The sequence below is a fragment of the Ictidomys tridecemlineatus genome, unplaced genomic scaffold (genome assembly GCF_052094955.1).
Source record: "Ictidomys tridecemlineatus isolate mIctTri1 unplaced genomic scaffold, mIctTri1.hap1 Scaffold_435, whole genome shotgun sequence".
NCBI classification, from domain to species: Eukaryota; Metazoa; Chordata; class Mammalia; order Rodentia; family Sciuridae; genus Ictidomys; species Ictidomys tridecemlineatus.
Genome location: NW_027522814.1, coordinates 23335 through 42048, shown reverse-complemented (window position 1 = coordinate 42048; position 18714 = coordinate 23335). Strand labels below are relative to the sequence as shown.

At 47.2% G+C, this 18714-nt stretch overlaps 1 protein-coding gene across 12 annotated transcripts in view; it reads left to right on the top strand.

Annotated features, from left to right (window-relative positions):
• LOC144373568 (mitotic spindle assembly checkpoint protein MAD1-like) overlaps positions 1-18714 on the top strand; it is a 245640-nt gene that overhangs the window by 204563 nt on the left and 22363 nt on the right. For 6 of the 12 annotated variants that reach the window (XM_078036595.1, XM_078036590.1, XM_078036591.1 and 3 more), the window contains 2 exons: positions 16922-17010; positions 17132-17165. In XM_078036595.1, the coding sequence (XP_077892721.1) occupies positions 16922-17010; positions 17132-17165 (123 nt within the window). Of the gene's footprint in view, positions 1-16921; positions 17011-17131; positions 17284-18714 lie in introns of all 12 variants that reach the window. The other 6 variants (XM_078036597.1, XM_078036598.1, XM_078036596.1 and 3 more) reach the window with 2 other exon arrangements.

Below are 18714 nucleotides of genomic sequence, written 5' to 3'. Positions count from 1 at the left end.
CAGTCCAACCAGCAATGTACAAGTGTACCCTTTTCTCCACATCCTCGCCAGCACTTGTTGTTTGACTTCATAGTGGCTGCCAGTCTTACTGGAGTGAAATGGTATCTTAGGGTGGTTTTGATTTGCATTTCTCTGACTGCTAGAGATGGTGAGCATTTTTTCATGTACTTGTTGATTGATTGTATATCCTCCTCTGAGAAGTGTCTGTCTGTTCAGGTCCTTGGCCCATTTGTTGATTGGGTTATTTGTTGTCTTATTGTCTAATTTTTTGAGTTCTTTGTATACTCTGGATATTAGGGCTCTATCTGAAGTGTGAGGAGTAAAAATTTGTTCCCAGGATGTAGGCTCCCTATTTACCTCTCTTATTGTTTCTCTTGCTGAGAAAAAACTTTTTAGTTTAAGTAAGTCCCATTTGTTGATTCTTGTTATTAACTCTTGTGCTATGGGTGTCCTATTAAGGAATTTGGAGCCCGACCCCACAATATGTAGATCGGAGCCAACTTTTTCTTCTATCAGACGCAGAGTCTCTGATTTGATGTCAAGGTCCTTGATCCATTTTGAGTTAACTTTTGTGCATGGCGAGAGAAAGGGATTCAGTTTCATTTTGTTGCATATGGATTTCCAGTTTTCCCAACACCATTTGTTGAAGATGCTATCCTTCCTCCATTGCATGCTTTTAGCCCCTTTATCAAATATAAGATAGTTGTAACTTTGTGGATTAGTCTCTGTGTCCTCTATTCTATACCATTGGTCCACCCGCCTGTTTTGGTACCAGTACCATGCTGTTTTTGTCTATTACTCTGTAATATAGTTTGAAATCTGGTATCACTATACCGCCTGATTCACACTCCTGCTTAGAATTGCTTTTGCTATTCTGGGTCTTTTATTTTTCCATATGAATTTTATGATTGCTTTATCTATTTCTACAAGAAATGTCATTGGGATTTTGATTGGCATTGCATTAAACCTATAGAGAACTTTTGGTAATATCGCCATTTTGATAATGTTAGTTCTGCCTATCTATGAACAGGGTATATTTTTCCATCTTCTAAGATCTTCTTCTACTTCTCTCTTTAGGGTTCTGTAGTTTTCATTGTATAAATCTTTCACCTCTTTTGTTAGGTTGATTCCCAAGTATTTTATTTTTTTTGAGGGTATTGTGAATGGAGTGTTTTTCCTCATTTCCGTTTCAGAAGTTTTGTCGCTGATATACAGAAATGCCTTTGATTTATGCGTGTTGATTTTATATCCTGCCACTTTGCTGAATTCATTTATTAGTTCTAGTAGTTTCTTTTTTTAAATTTTTTTTTAAAAAGATAGAGTGAGAGGAGAGAGAGAGAGAGAATTTTTAATATTTATTTATTTTTTTAGTTCTCGGCAGACACAACATCTTTGTTTGTATGTGGTGCTGAGGATCTAACCCGGGCCGCATGCATTCCAGGCGAGCGCGCTACCGCTTGAGCCACATCCCCAGCCCTGAGTTCTAGTAGTTTCTCTGTAGACCCTTTTGGGTCTTCTAGGTATAGAATCATGTCATCCGCAAATAGTGGTAATTTAAGTTCTTCTTTTCCTATTTTTATGCCTTTAATCTCTTTTGTCTGTCTAATTGCTCTGGCTAGTATTTCAAGGACTAAATTAAATAGAAGTGGTGAGAGAGGGCATCCCTGTCTTGTTCCAGATTTTAGAGGGAATGCCTTCAACTTTTCTCCATTCAGAATGATGCTAGCCTGAGGCTTAGCATAGACAGCTTTTACAATGTCAAGGTAAGTTCCTGTTCTCCCTAGTTTTTCTAATGTTTTGAACATAAAGGGATGCTGTACTTTGTCGCATGCTTTCTCTGCATCTATTGAGATGATCATATGGTTCTTATCTTTAAGTCTATTGATGTGGTGAATAACATTTATTGATTTCCGTATATTGAACCATCCTTGCATCCCAGGGATGAATCCTACTTGATCATGGTGCACAATTTTTTTGATGCAGACACGCTTTTTTCATACTGCCTTTGTGGGACATGATTGTCATCACCACCACCATCATCTCACCATCGCATTTTCCTAGGCACAGTGATCTTAGGGTAGCCAGTGTTTGCTGCTGCACATTTTGTTCCAGTCACATACTCAGTGCTCTGTGTGGCTTATTTTACCATGACCCTCCTGGCAAACCCGTAAGTTGGTCAAATTGTGGTTCCAATTATTCCGAGGAGGGAACAGGCTCAGTGAGGACTGTGATGTGCCCATGTTTACATAGTTAGGAGATAGCCTGCTGGAGCTCAGTCCCAGGTGCCTCCAAACCCTGGGAACCCTGTACTGCAGCCATGAGGTGCCATTTCCAAGTGTCCTGTGAGCTCCACAGAAATGGGGGATCTAGTAGAACTCAGTCTCCGAGCACGGGCCAGGGCCAGGCCAGCAGCTGACTGATTAGATGTGGACATTTAGGAGCAGGTTGTCCATGCACCTCTGTCTCTTCCCATCAGGTCAGCAAAGGTCCAAGACCCTGTCACCTTGCAAGGGTGCACTTTAGAAACAGTAGTCTGAAGTTGTTACCTTAGCCCAGAAAATAAGTTTCCAGTGGCTTAATTTCTGGCCCTTAGCCATAGAAGGTAGGTGGATCCCCACTCACCTTCAGAAAAGTAGAAGAAAAGTTCCCTTGTGGAAGGAGCCCTGCCGCCAGGACATAGATTCTGAGTGGCAGAGCCCTATGCTGTGTGTGGTGTCTATTCTGTGAGACCTTTCTGTGGTTTTCTTTTGCAGAATCGCCCTAGGCATCCTCATGGTTTCTCTTTCAAGTGAACTTCAGAGTCAGCTTCCCAGGGTTCCTAGAAACCCTGTTGGAATTGTATAACCCATGGGCTGACTCCCATGAGGTCTTTGCAGTGTGGACACCTCATGTGCTTCTTCCCCATGTTGGCCTCTCTGTCCTTCCCTCCACCTGGAGGTTCTTGCCCCTCTGTTAGGTGTACTTCTGGTGTGTGTCCCTTGGCAGATGCACTCCCAGGTGTTTGTAGTTCCTTTTGCTGGCAGGTTGCTTGTTTATAACCCCTGCTGGGCTTAGGGGAGGGAGAGGAGAGAGGAGGAGAAGGTGTATGCTTTAGCAGAAAGAACCCCTGTGGATTCTACCAGACAAAAGGTAAAAAGATTTAGTCTATAATCACAAAAAGAAGAATTGGTTAATTTATCTTTAGAAAGCTGGGAGTAATTCCACCAAGGGGCGGGTCTTGCCCTCATCCTAGTTCTAGGTACTCAGTGCTTTGTGATTTCAACTCTGGGCACCTTTGGTGGCGCTCTCTGCTCAGCTCTTTTCCAGCTACCAGTTTCATGCTGTGTCAGCCTTCAGCACTTCTCCTCTGCTATGCTGCTCAAGCCCCCAGGCCCCTCACTCACTGTCCTGAGCTCCCTCTTGGGGTGGAGTGTCTCGGAGAGGGCAGGTGACCCTGCCTGGTGCAGGAGCAGTTCTCCTTTCTCTGAAGAGCCTGCCCTGCCAGCTTTTCCAGAGTCACTTGCCTTCGTTCCTGAGCCCTGCCAGCAGCTCCTCCCGGGCACGTCTTGCCCTCCACACTGCTCCGCAGTCCCAGTGTTGCTTGATCCTTGTGCACCTGGGCTTTCCCTCCAACCAGGGAGCATGGGGCCATGTGGATGCCTGTGTCAACTGCCACTAAGCTCCAGAGAGCCCTTGCCAGGGTAACCTATGCATGCAAGGTCTTCCAAGGACATGGAGCCTCCGGATTAGAGCAACTGCTTGGTGGGGAAGCTCCTTTCCATAGGGGCTTTCATGTTCAGTTGCTTCTCCTAGGTAGATTTCATTGTTCTGCATCCAGCAGGCAGGAAGTTAGCTGCAGACCCTCGCTTCTTACCTGCTGTTCTAGGAAGGAGGCACCTCATTGATTCTGGTCAAGCATCAGAGTCAGTGGAAGCACATGTGCACCGACTTCACTCATCAGGCCCTGGAGCCATTGTTCTTCGAGGGCGGATGGGGTGGCAGGAACCCCCTTAAAGCCTGTTGGCACTCCTCCATGTGCTAGGTAGCACTGCTTCTAGACATGCACTACTGTTGATTTTATTCTGTTTCACCTCTCAGTACTGGCTTCCTCCAAGTCTCGACGGCTCTGCCTTCTGCTGCCCTAGAGCAGAGGCACAGTTGGCTCAGGACTTATCTGTCAGTGGCCATGTACCTACCCCAGACCTTCCAACGCTGACAGTACAGCACTATCCATCCCTTTGGAGCTTAGTCACTCTGCTCTGCAGAGGCCTCCTCCCTAGGGTGGCACCAAGGACCACTTCAGAGCAACGAGCTGGCTGTCCCGGGTGGAAACTATTGGGTTCTAGCGGGGCTTCTTTTTCTGACAAGCAGTTATTTCCCAGCTCAGGGACTGGCTGTGCTTAGCTGGTGGTGTCTGTGTGAGCTGTCACTGGCTATACAGCCTCTTGTAGCCCATGTCTCCCTCCAAGCTGGAATGGAAATGGTAGCGAGGGCTTAATTTAAGATCCCTCCCTCACCTTACCAAGAAGCAGAAGCCTCTCCAGAGACCCTCCTGGTGATGGGCTGGACGTAGAGCAGGATGGTGGCCTCTGGGCAAGGTTCCCATCCTGATCTCAAAATCACCTCTTGGAGACATGAGCCATTTCTTCCCAGATTGTGCCCTAGGGAGCCCGTTGTGGCCTCAGGGCCTTCTAAGACCCAGCACTCGGTGTCGCCAATGTCGTCGAGTTCCCTATTTAATGGTCTTGGCATCCTTGTTAAAAAGCAACTGAGTCAGGCACAGTGGTGCATGCCTATAATCCCAGCGACTCAGGAGGCTGAGTCACGAAGATCGCAAGTTCATGTGACACTGCATGGGTGTGTGCACATGGAAGAGCAATGCTGCCTCTGGTGCCCAGCAGTGGTCACGTTAATTAGAATTGCTGTTGAGTGTGGGGGAGCAAGTTGCCCAGCTTTTCCACTGGTTATTACTTTGTGGAATTAGGTAAGGCCTCTGGGATCAAACCATGCATCCTCTCAAATTAAACTGGAATACACAGTCTCTATTTAAAGATTTTGCCATGTGAGGGAGGCAGCCGTGAGCACTATTAGCATTAAAGTTCCATGAAGCTTTGGGGCTAAGGGCACAGCTGGCAGGCTAGGCCTGCGCAGAGAGGAGGGACCTATGGACAGGAGCACCAGGCAGGTTTAGGGCACTGGGCTATCATGACCTAGGGAGGCTCCTGGGCTCTGTGCTGGTGTGGGCAGCTCTCACAGGAGTCCATGCCTGGTTCTGCTGCAGTCTGGGTTTTATGCCATCTGCTTGGAAAGCTCCACCTTAAAGTGTTAGCTGTTTCCTGCTTTGGGTATCTGGACTGTCCTGGCCTTGGCCCCACTCTCTACTCCTCTCCTAGAAAAACTGCAATTGTCCTACCTGAAATTCAGTTGTTTTCATCTTATTTGCATGTACCTTTGGATTGTGTAAATCAGATTCAAAATCTGGTCTGTAAGATCAACCAAATTGATAAACCCTTAGCCAAAGCAATCAGGAAAGAAAGTGGGAAGACAGAAAGTACCATATCAGGAGTGAGAGAACTAACACTCATTTTATGGTTTGTTTTTTTGTTTGTTTGTTTGTTTTCAGATTGGAGCCATCCTAGTGGGTGTGAAGTGGTATCTTATGGCTTTGATTTGCACCTCCCTGGTGGTCAGCGTGTGCCTCCATGCCCGGCTCCATTGCCCATTTTTAAACTGGGCCATCTTTTTGTTGATGAGTTGCAGGAGTTCTTTGTGCATTCTGAATACTAAATCTTTGTCAGGGTTATGATTTTCAAATACCTGCTCCCTATCTGTAGTGTGTCTTTTTATTCTCTTGATAAAATGCTTTGGTTATACAGAAAGTTTTAGTTTTGATGAAGTCTTATTTTATCATTTTTTTTTCAGTGCCATATCTTAATAAGTCATTGCCTGATCCAAAGTTAGGAGGATTTACTCCTATGTTTCCTTCTAAAGAGTTTTGTAATTTTACCTTTTACATATAGGTTTTAATCCATTTTGAGTTAATTTTTTAATATGGTGTGAGGTAGGGGGTCTAACTTGATTCTTTGTATGTGGATGTTCAGTAGCCTCAAAACCATTTGTGAAGAGACTCTTCTTTCCCTGTTCAGTGGTCTTGGCATCCTTGTTAAAAAGCAACTGAGTCAGGCACAGTGGTGTATGCCTGTAATCCCAGCGACTCAGGAGGCTGAGGCATGAAGATCGCAAGTTCAAGGCCAGCCTCAGCAACTTAGTGAGGGCCTTAGCAACTTAGTCAGACCTTGTCTCAAAATATAAAAAAGGCTGGGGATATGGTTCAGTAGTTAAGTACCCCTTGGTTCAATTTCTGTGTTATGGTTTAGGTCTGAGGTGTCCCCCCAAAACTCACATGTGAGACAATGCAAGAAGGTTCAGAGGAGAAATGGTTGGATGGTAGGAGTCTTAACCTCATCAGTGATTTGATTCACCTATAGGGATTAATTGAAGTGGTAGGTGTGGCTGGAGGAGGTGGGAGTTGGGATATGGCTACAGGGTATATATTTCATATCTGGAGAGTGGAGTCTTTCTCTGCTTCTTGATCACCGTGATGGGAGTTCCTTCCCTGTACCACCCTCTCCCGCCATGATGTTTAGCCTCACCTCCAGCCATGAGGAATGGAGCTGGCCTTCTGTGGACTAAGACCTCTGAAACTGTGAGCCCTCAAATAAACCTTTCCTCCTCTATAGTTGTTCTGGTCAGATCCTTTAGTCAACAGCAGTGAAAAAGCTGACTAAAACATTCTGGTACCAAAAAACCAAAACAAAACAAAATCAAGTGATCGATCATAGGTATTTAGGTTTATTTTGGGACTCAGTTCTGTTCTGTTTATCTTTCCTTATTCTATTGCCGGATTGTTTTAATCACTGTAGCTTTGTACTAAGTTGGGGAAAATCTGTCAACTTTATGTTCTTTCCTTTAAGATTGTCTTGGCTATTGAGGGTCTCTTGCAGTTCCACATGAATTTTAGGATAAGTGTCCCCCCCCCAATTTCTGGAAAAAAAAAAGTTTTCATTTGGGATTTTGACTGGGATTGCATTGAATCTGTATGTAACTTTGGGGAATCTTACTGTCTTAACAGTAATAGTGTTCTAACCTGTGAGCATGAGCACAGAAAGTCTTTACTTATATTGAGGTTTTCTTTTAATTCCTTTCAGCAATGTTTTATAGTTCATAGCATTACAAGTCTTTCACCCTCTTACTTAAACATACTTGTATTTTATTCTCTTTGGTAATATTAAAAATGGAATTGTTTTCTTAATTTCCCTTTTGATTTGTTCATTGCTAGTCCATAGAAATGCCTCTGGATTTTTTTATGTTAATCTTGTATTTTACAGTTTTGCTAAATTCATTTATTAGTTCTAATAGATTTAATTTTAGAGGTTTTCTTTGTTTTTTTTTTAACATGTGAGATCAATGTTATCTATAAGTAGTTTTTACAGTTTGAATGCCTTTTTTTTTTTTTTTTGCCAGTGACCCTAACTGGATTTCAGAACAGTGCTGCATAACCATGGTAAAAATGAACATCCTTTTCTTGATCCTGATCTCAAGAGAAAACTGTCAGTTTTTCATCATTAAATATGCTGTTAGCCATGTGTGCTCATCTTTGTCCTTTAACATGTTATGGAAGTTCCTTTCTATTCCTACTCATTGAGTACTTTTATCTTCAAAATGCATTGGATTTTGTCAAATGCCTTTTCTGCCCAGTTGCCCAGCCCAGCCCTTTATTTAAAATAAATAAATAAAAATTTGTAGTTGGATAGCATGCCTTTATTTAATTTATTTATTTTTATGTGGTGCTGAGGATCAAACCTAGTACCAGGCAAGCGCTGAGTTTCTTTTTCCATGGAGTAGTCTAGTTGGACTGGAATACTCTGACATGTGGATCTCCATCTTCTCTATGACTTGTTCTTGTGTGTGACTTGGCCTGGCAGGGTATCCCTCGATCCTGTTGGCCCCAGCATCCCCCTTGAGAATGAGTAAGTTGTAATGTCCCCTTCCTTGCCTCCTGCACCTGCAGTATTAGGGGTAGCAACATCTGTACTGGTCCTAAGTGTGAGTAAAGAGGAGAGTGATCTATATGTACTGTGTGTGTCAGTGTATGGACTTGGGCACAAGGTCACCAGGATTCATGGCAACGTCCCCTGCGCCTGTGGGGCCGCTGCACTGCAGCCGCTCTCAGGACTGCTGGCTGAGTGGGTTCTGCGGGAGCTGCCGACACTTGCACCTCCTGCCATCCACACAGGTTTCTGCAGTGATGAGTAGCTCGTGGCTGAGTTCTGAACAAAAAGAACTGGTACTTCCTCAGCACGACTACAGCTGCTGCTCTGAAGAATGTGCTGATACTAACAGTGCACAAGAACATATTTTGTGATTTTTACCAAAGGCGATGTTTCTCGGGCTAGTCTCAGATAATTATAAATAGCTTTGGCACCAGTGTGAATGTTGGCAGGACGTTCAAAAGTTGTGCTTAGTGCAAGACAGGTCTTCCTTCCTCAGGTATGTCCAGTGCATTACGGGTGGACTGCTTGGAAGTGCCAGTGGAGACCCTTTCTTGTCTGAGTGAAGCGCTGTCCTGTGAGCCCCTGTGTCAGCGCATGCAGGTTTAGGGTTGTTAGGAAGGCTGCCGTGTGGAGCAGGCTGGGTAAGTGCTGAGTGCTGTCATTCCAGCTATTTCCACAAACTGTGCTCTTCAGCTTTTTGGCCATTGTCCTGATTGACATTTTTCTCATCCATATGGTAATGGTTTGGTCTGGGTCAGGAGTGAGCAGACTTTGGCCCACAGGCCAAACCCAGCCTGATGCAATTTCTGTAAGTAAAATTTTCTTGGAACTTAGCTGTACTGGTTCACTAGCAGCTTGTGCACTGCATGAGCAGAGACCATGTAGTCTGCAAGGTGGAATCCATAGGCCCTTTCCTGCAGAAGCTGTCTGACCCTGGTCTAGGTGATACATACAAGTGGCAACACCTTCAGTTTCGGGTTTGATGTCAACTGTAAGCCTGGGCTCTTGTGTCTGAAACTAGAGCCAGAGTCCTGCCACCTCTACTGAGGCTTCCTGAATAGGGCCCCTAGTCTGACAAGACATAGCATAATGTGGCGGGGTCTGGGTCCCCCAAGACCTGGCTCTTGGTAGACCCAAGAGGAGCTCAAGAGGCAGCACTTGTCGCTGTTGCCCTGCACACACCCAGGCCCATTCTTGCCCAAACAGAAGCTATCAGTTGAAACCAGAGTTTGGGATGAAACTAGATTCTTCGCTTCTGCTAGGGTGGGTGGGGTCTGCATAAGCTGAGGGCCTCTGTAGCTGAGAAATGGGTTGCAGTTCTTAAATGGTGGGCTCTGCCCTCCAGTGTTACAGCAGACCTCAGCAGCTCACCACCAATTTCTTTATGAGTTCTTGTCTCACATATTTGAAGAATGAAATCCACTGATGAGGATGAGTGCAGATAAGAGTAGGATTTATTCAAGTCTGAGTAGAAACAGAACTTCCAAAGAGTGAGAGGGGACCCTAAAGTAGTTGCTGCTTGCATGTGCTAGTCAAGGGGTTTATATAGCACTTGGGTCAACATAATTAGTCCAAATTAATGTTATTCAGTGTTTGGAAAAGTATCAATGCTACTGGTTAGCCCTGCAATCCCATTCGGGTCTGACCCACTTCTGTTTTCCCTGCCACTCATGGGGAAGAGGAAGGTCAAGGTCGGCAAACCATGAATGCACAGGCTTTCTGGGCTGTGGTGCTATGTGGTGCAGGTGTCTGCACTGTGCCTGGGCTGGGGCACCACAAGATGACAGGTCATCATGTCCTGGCTTGCTGTGCTCTGATGTGGCGGTCTCTGCAGGGCCACAACCCATGCTTTCCACCTGTGCTCCTGCTTACCTGGGCCACCATTCTGCAGCTCCATCATTGCTTTATTACCAGTTTTTGGTGGAGATTAATGAGCAGGCTAAATGACTTGGTGGCTAGGGGGGGCCATAGCAGAGGGATACCTTTGCTTCATCCCGGTTTATGAAACAGGTGCCCAGGGGAGACAAGGGACCCTGCTAATGGCCCCTCCCTGCAGCGTGGTCAGAATCCACAGAATAGGCCACGATTATGAGGCTACCCACCCCCAGTTACATCTGTCCACGCTGGAGGCAGAGAGGCAAGGTGGTGAACTGGCTCCAGGAGCCCATCATCCCCCAGACACAGCTCAAGGAGTTTCCTCATGGTATTCTGCTGCTGGGAAGCAGCATAGGAGGCACGCCATGTGCAACTCCATGGGCCACCCGAGTGTATCCATGCTGCAGCCTTCGTGGTAGTGTGTGTGCTGTTAGGTTCTGCCCATGCTGGGAATGTGTGTGTTTCGTGTTTACTTATGTTTTGGCAAACAACATATGAACTTGGTGCAAAGTGAAGAGAGGGGAGAAACAGGAATAAGTGGTCTTCTGCCAGCCCCTGTCCTCCAGGGTGTTTGGCAGATAGGTTCGTTTGCTGGCCTCTTCAACTTGCTGTCTGACTTCTTCCATAAGCAGCCCTGTGATAAGGCTCTTGGGCCCGTTTTAGGGAATAGACAAAGCAGAAGCCCAGAAAGTTCTCTGTAATTTGCATCTGGGTGAATGGTGGGCCAGGTCTCCATTTCTCCGTGACTTCACTTTTTCTGTCATTTTCAGAACAGCCTGTCTAGGCTCGCTGAGCTCTCCCTGGGGACGGGCATGTTCCTTCAGCGGGTCCTGAAGACCTCTATCCTGTGTGGCTGCTGGCAGGGACATAGTGGTGGGTGAGGAGCCCTAGTGGTGGAGCACATGGGTGCCTGGTTTCAAAGGCTGGTCAGCCTCCCTCTCCCCTGCCAGCCAACCTGGGTCAACTCCTGCTCCTGAGTCAGAGCTTTCAGCACAACGTAGCCCCTGGTGTAGTCCCCGAGGTGCTTGAGCCCAACTTACTGAGGGACTTGCTGCTACCACATTGGTCACTGCCCCAGGGCTGCAATTGCCAGCTCTTTTCCACGGGCCCGTGATTCATTTGGACCAGGCACTGTTGGGAATCATGCCTCTTAATCTAGAAGAGCCTGTCAGAGAAAGGAATATCAATTTGTATATTAGCCTCAGAGATTGCAGTTGGGCAGCACAAGCCCTCTCTTTAGGAGATTAAATTTGAGTGGAACAGGAGACATTCAGGGTAATGTGCACAAATTGCTCTTTGGCCATGGCAGGCAGTGAGCCCCTGCCCCTGTGCCCTGCCTACTGTGTCCATGCTCACCTGGTGGCCTGTGCTCAGGCCCAGCCTGTTAAAAACCTAAGAATATCGCTTCTTTGGGGTCTTTGGCAGGGAGGAGAGCTTCAGTGTGGGGCTGTTTGGTTCTAAGGCATTTGGCAGAGTCTCTCAGAAGGCACAATCCAATTAGTCCTTGTGTTCACTGTTCTTTTAAACCGACTCTAAACACAAATTTTTCTCAGTGAAGTATGAAATAGGTAGTTGCAGCCTGCAATATTAATGCATTTTCAATTTTTTCTGTCCTTCCTTTTGGCCAAGTAATAGCAGCGTGGATTAGCTTGGTGTGTCTGAAAGAAAGCTGGTAATGGATGCTCTCTTGGTGTAGGCTGGCCTTCAGAGTGAGGGCAGGTCCCCTGGCACCTGAGAAGCCTCATGTGCAATGTACTGGGGCCCAGAGAGGAAGACAGGCCGTGGCCACACTCAGCGTCTATGAGTTTGACTGTATGAGTGTGAGAGCTCTAGACAGTGAGTGTAAGAGCGTGTGTTGGATGGGGGAAGAAGGCCTGGGTCGCCATATGGGGCAGGGCAGGTTCATCTGTTGTCTATCCCCTGCTCGACCTGTGCCCTGACCCAGGGCCTGTAGTCTAGGGTTTCCCACTTGGCATTGAAACCTCGAAGACAGGTGGTCTCATCCACAGGTGGCGAGTGGGGTGCAATCTGTGAGAGCGACCCCAAGGACCTTGTGTTTACCCTGCACCCACCTGCCCAGGTGTGAGAATCCAGCTGGCTTGGTTATAGCCTCTTCTGGGCCTGCTCTGTGGAGCCCCCAGATTGTTGCTGAACCTTAGTGATAAAAGGACAAGGAGGGGGATACGGGGCATCTCAGGGCTTCCTTAGCGTGGCCCTGGCTGCACAGCCAGCAAAGCCCCATGGCCGATGGCAACTAGTTAACGCTGAGAGCTGTTTGCTGGGTCACTGGGAACCCTCCTCAGGTCTCATCTCAGTATCTTTCCACACATTGCCTCCCTTTTAAAAACTGGTAGGTTTAGATTGTTTCTTAAATGGGGTGGCTAGTGTGTTGAGTCTAGGTTCTTTCTTCCAGTGCTGGCTCAACTCCCTGCATGTGTACTCTGTCTGGCAGAAGCGACAACGGGAGCTAGACAGTGTGTCTGGGCTTCAGGCTCCTGGGAGGAGCTGGTGTCCCAGTTCACCCTGAGGCTGGACGGAGGAGTGGGCTGCAGCTGCAAACTTTAGCCCTGGGTGTATCTTGATGGCCACTGTCTCGCACCGCGGGACTGGAGGAGGGTGATAGAGTTGTGAGCCAGCATGGCGGCATGGGCAGGGCGGGCCTGTGGGTGTGTGAGGAAATGGATTGCCTGACAGGGCTGGGGAGGTTTTCTGGTATAGGCTCAGGGGGAAGAGAATTGGCCCAGTGAGAAGAACAGAGCTGAGCGTGTGTTAGTTATGAGTCTAAGTTACAGATTAAAATTAAAGGGCTCCATGTTGGTGTTGAACATAAATCACTCCATTTCCGGAAATCATTCAAAAGTAAGAAGAATGAAAACCAAAACAACAAAATAAGAACAGAGCTAAGTCTACACCCTAAGCAGAGACAGGTGGCCCCGAGTAGAGGAACACGTAGCAGCATGTAGGTATGGGCACAGGGAGCCGCCAGGGCACGGCGCGCAGGAAAAGAGCTTAAGAGGCTAAATGACGCTCACCTTGCTGGACAGGACCTTATGAGAGGCAAGAACAGGCCTTGGTGAAGTGGGTCCCTTGGCCCTGTGTGGCTCCCAAGATAGCAGGGAGCTGTGTGAGGGGCCCCTGAACCCTGTGCCTGAGCAGAGAAGAGTAGTGGTCACTCTGATGAGAGTTCACAGCTTCCCCTTCTTGCTGGAGACAAGTAGTGGCTCTTGATTGAATTCACAACACAATCAACAGGTTGGATTAAAGAAAAGAAAATGGCCCCAGCCCCTCTCCAGTGTGACCTCATGCTAAACAGGATGTGATAAAAGTCATCTTGCATGATGAGCAGTGAAAATCTGGATGCCCATTTATGAGACAGAAGGAGAGAAGCAGGAAAAGTCACAGACAAAGAAGTAGACTTCGAACATGTGATTGTATGCACACATTTTGCCAAGAAGTAAAAGCTCATGATCCAGTAGAGTGTGAGTGCCCCCAAAGCCAGAGGAGAAGGCCATGGACCTGAGGGCCTTGAACAGGAGAGGGGCAGGAAGGCAGGAAAGAGGACAGACTGGAGGTGCACAGGAAGGTAGTACCCCCGGGAAACCCGCCACAAGAGCTGCACGGAGTTAAGAGAATAGTAGCAGTGTACCTGTTACACGTTCTGGTGTCAAAGGGCTTGGATATTTAGTAGAAAGTATTGAGATAGGAGAGGAAGGGAGAAATGGGTTTCTTATCATTAGTAGCTGAAATTGAAGACATACCCTAAGGAGAGCATTGAGTTGTTGAAGTGTGTTTAACTGGGTGTTAGTGGTTTCCAGAGGAACAAAACCTGTCGATTCATTTGTCTGCCTGGAGAGACTAGTGGTTTGATTGGTTATGAGGGATTGGCTCATGTGATACGGAAGCTAGGAAGTCCTGTAGTCGGCATCTAAAAACTAGAGACTTAGAAAAACTAGTGGTGGAACTCAATCCAGGTTTGAAGGCCTGGTCCACGAGGCTGAGATGTCCCAGCTTAAACTGGGAGGCAGAAAAAGAGAGCCTCACCTTTTCTTGGTTCTGTTCGGCCTTTGGGGGATTGGATGCTGATGCTCATGTAAGTGTCAGGGAGGACAGTCTTCTGAGTCCACTGATTCCAATGCTGATCCACCCCGTGGCCTCAGAGACACACTAGGATGTGAGGTTTCACCTGGGCACATCTGGCTCAGTCATGAAATTAACAGTGACAGACACCACAGAGGTGAACAAGAGATGGGCCAGACAGACACTGCACAGGACATGTGATGAGCACAGCCTAACACGGGGCGGTATAGGCACAGTACCAGAGAGCCTCTGCTATAAGAGCAACCAGTAAGAAAAATACAAACTGTTCTGAGTATCAAAACTTAACACATAAAACAGTAAATAAGATTAGAATGCCACGGAGGGATACAGGTTTTATAAGACAGGAAGTACAAGAACATACACAGAAATAGACACACATATATCAAAATATAGGTGGGTTAAACTCTTCTATTAAAAGGAAAAGACTTCCTGATGAATTACAAAGCAAAACCAAGAGGCTGAAACATGTGGGTTGTGGGGCCATCTGTTAGTCCTAAACACAGAAGCAGGGGTTGTCGTTTTGGTCATGTTCAAGTCTAAATTCCAGCCATAAAGCAGTGTAGAATACAGGATGGATATCAGTGTGCCAGAGAACAGCGCCACTGTTCAGGAAACTGACATGTGCAGAGGGGCAGGGAGAGACGGTTGAGGATGTGAGCAGCAAGTAAGTTTACCTTCTTGTCTGTGACATAGCAAGTTGTATTGTGAGTCCCCAGTCCCCAGAGTTAGAGGACACATTCTTTAAAGAGTGTTCGTAGAAAATGTCCATAGATTAATCACACATTGGGTAATAAAGAGAAGCTTTATAAACTTTATAAACCTTTGTAAATTCAAATAAAACCTCTTCTAATGGTGATGTGATGAAATTTGAAGTCACAAACAAAACTAGAAAAAGAAAAGGCTCCTATTGCTTGGAAATTCAAAAACAAAACAAAGACAAACAGAACAAAACATTCTGTCTTAATTCTTGGTTCAAAGAAGAAATGCAATTCAAAAGTGCGTAAAATCTAGAAAACAATTGTATTGAAAGCAGTCCTCATCAGAGCCAGTGGAAACATCTAAATTCATGGTTTAAATATTTATACCATGGGACAAGAAATCATGAATATACATGGACTAACCTCCAGCTGCAGAAGTCAGAGATGCAGTAAAAGAAAACCCCAGTAAGACAAAAGTTAGGAATCTAATGGTCAAAGCAGTGGTTAACAGCAGAGCAAGAAGTAGTAGAAATAATAAGAGTCCAGGTGCCTGTTACTTGAAATGAAGCCAATAAAATAGATGAATTATTCACAACTCGAGTAAAATGTAATAGCATCACCACCCAAAATAAGAAGCAGGACTAATTATGTTCAAGCTTCTGGCTGGGGAAGGCTTAGAAAGCTTCCGGTGCTGAGGACTCTATGTGGCCAGGTGGGGCCCCCACACCCTACACAGAATATTCCCAGCTTGCACCCATGGCTTAGACCTCTCTGCATATGTCAAACCTCTATAGTAAGGTAAGTGACAAGTAAAAAATAACCCTAAAAAGAATATGGTTTCTACATGACTTCTGTGGAAAGAATTATGAACCATATTGCAAGTCCTTTTAAATAAACACAAACATCTGGAATAGATAATATTTTCCTAGAAAGTTTCTCATCAATTCTGAACCCAGAAAAGAAAATTCTAAACAGGCCACTTATTAAAGAGCAAAGTTGGCACGAAATAGCTCCGGTTGTCTTGCTGCCCTCTCCCAACAAAGAGAAATGGAAGATGCATCAGGCGGAGCCAGTTTCAGGGAAACTTCTACCAGATTCTCAGGATAGGCACCTGCAAGGTATATGGACGGCCCGAGTATAGAGGAAGGGGGAGGGCTCTTTGGTAGTGAGCAACTGTGTCGGTAACAACTGTGGTTTGCACAAGGCCTTGCACAAGTGCACACCTCACAGAGGAGACATGTTAGTGCATGTTAGTGTCAGCATGCTAGGAGTGAATGTCATTGGCAAGTTGAAATACATTGTCTTGGTCCATCGGTAGCTGCTATCACAGAACACCAGAGGACAATAATTTATAATAAACAGTTATTTCTGCCACCTACGTTTCTGGAGGCTGAGAAGTCCAAGGTCAAGGGACCACATCTGGCAAGGATGAGAAGGGTAAGGGCACCTGAGAGCTGCACTGAGGAGTGGCCAGACTTTGTTAGCAGACAGCCTCTGAGCTGCAGCTGCGGCACAGTTTCGGGCTCCTTCTAGGCTGCTCCTTGGAATCCTGGGGCCTCCTTAGCTAGCCCATGTCTGGGTGGAGAGAGGAGGTTAGCTCTGAGTGCATGTCCTCTGGCTCCTGAGGTCCCTGGCCAGTGGCTGGCCATTGACAGTACCCATTCTCAAGCCTGAAATTACTGGGACTCCTCATATCCACCACTCCCTAACCCTCCCACCCTGATGTGTCCAAGTGTTATTACAGTTCACTTTCCTCCTGGAGGAGGCCTTCAGCTTCTGTATTCTATAGAGGAATCTGAAGTAGCAAAAGAAAGAAAATACTGTGACTGTTCATTCAAAGCAGTGGCAAATTTAGAATATGTTCTTTCCAGTTACTGTGTCCCTTTTTGCCCCAGAGATTTTGGTGTCTCTCCACATTATTCCCAGAATGACTGTGACTCCATGGCTAATCTGCAGACAGAAGTGTTAAGGAAGGGAAAGGGTGATTTTTGCAAGAGGTAGCATGCTGGTGGCCTTGCAGATTCAGGCTGCTGGGATTCCCAGGAAAACAGCCCCCCGTCCTATGTTCCCTAGCAGGAGGAGGGGATTGGGTCTGGGGAACCTTTGAATGGTGCTTTTGGGACCTCTGGGGCCAGGCAAGGTTCTAGGCTCTGTGCTGTCTGTAGGCCTGCAGAGCCCCCTGCACCTGCTGACCCTTGGCCCTGTGTTTTCTCGCAGCTGGAGATGGAGCTGAAGATGCTGAAGTCCCAGCTGGGCTCTGCTGAGTCGAGCTTCCCGTTCTGCAGAGAGGAGGTGGACACACTCAGGTACGCTGTGCTGGGGCTGGGGCTGCTGGCAGTGGGAGTCTACTAGAACCCCTTCCTCCACTGCCTCCTGGATGGCATTTTGTTCCTCAATCACATTCCATCCGCTTGGGTTCCTCTGCAGGGACACTCATCTCCACTGGGCTGGACCTTTTCCAGTATCCTTTTCTTGGCCAGCACTGGCAGACAGCTGGGCCTTGCAGCCTCCCCCATGTTCAGGAGCTCGCAGACACTCTTGTCGGGCATCTGGTAGGACCTGCCTTTGCTGCCAGCAAGGTAAAGCAACAGGCCCATCTTCTTGGCTTGTGCAACTCTAGAGGCAGCAAGGAATTTATGAGCAGTGGAATACTGGGAGGTGCAGATGAGGAGAACTGCTTACAGAAGCAGTAGCCCGACCAGATGTGCTTTCTGTTGTCAGCTGGGCACCTTTGTCCATTATTCAGGACGCGCTCACTTGCCCTGAGCTACTGTTTTCCTAGATGCGCTTCCTGCACCTCCGCCATCCAGCACCTCTCACTTCTCTGTAAGCAGAGACCGCGGGCTGAGATTGTTCCCAGATCTTATTTCCTTTCTCCCCAAGACATGTCAGGGTCCTAAAGGAGATCCAGATGTGTGGGTGGGGTGCTGAGCAGCCCCTCCTGACTGTCCCCTGATGCACACTTCAGCCCTACCATTCAGTTTCTAGTCGAAGTGGCAAGTTTCCAGTTCTGGCATCTCTCATGGGAGACAGCAACTGTGGATGCAGAGTGAGTGTGGCTGAGTGGCCGTGCCTGGGGAGCCTCCCTTCTGCCCTAAGTGTATGCCATGGACCAAGTGTCTGGCATCCAGGGCTTCTCACCCAGGGAGCTGTTTCTGGTGAGTGAAATGAGAACAGACCTGGGAACCAGGACAGCCCCAGTGAATACCAGGTGGCCCTTGGTGAGGCCACTGGTGCTGGAGTTTTAATGGCCCTCCCTGGGTTGTGCAGCCAAGGCCCAGCAGACTGGAACAAACCCTGGTACCCAGGGCTAAAGTGGCCTCAGCTGTTTCTCCCCTGTGGGTTCCGTTTTCTCGTGGGTAGTGTATGGATGACCCCAGCTTTGCAGGGTTGTTGAGTAAAAGCAAGAAAATATGTGCGCTGCCTCTGGTCCAACCAGGCCCAGAAGTGTTGAGCCAAAAACAGTTATGGTCCCTTCCAGGTTTGAGGTTTCCTCCCTCATTTCTGAAGCATTTCTAATATATGGACGGAGGCCTTATAAATAGCACTTTGGAGACCTGCCAGATCCCAGGCTGTTTGTTTTGCGCTCGTTCCCTCATTCACTCGGTAGACACCGCGTGTGCGCCGTGGGCACCGTCAGGGCTCAGCACTGAGGATGATGGAGTGGTGAGCAAGACGCACACTCTCCGTCTTCATCAGTTTTGTGGTTTAATGGGGACTTGGGGGGACATTATTCACAGGCAATCCTGGCTCTGTAATTATGGATGGAGAGGAATGTGGTGGTGCTGTGAGAGCAGGTGTCTGGGGGCAGGGGGCTCCCCTGGGAAAAACGTTTGTGTGTGGCCATGGGTTAACCATAGGATGGCAGGGGAGCTGGAGGCCAGGCCTGGGCCCCAGTGAGGGTTTGGTCTTTATTCTCTGAACAATGGGAAGCCATTATGTGTTTGAAAGTAGAAGAGCAACATGATTGAATTTGCAGCAGCCAGCACCACTCGCCTCCAGGGTGGGCA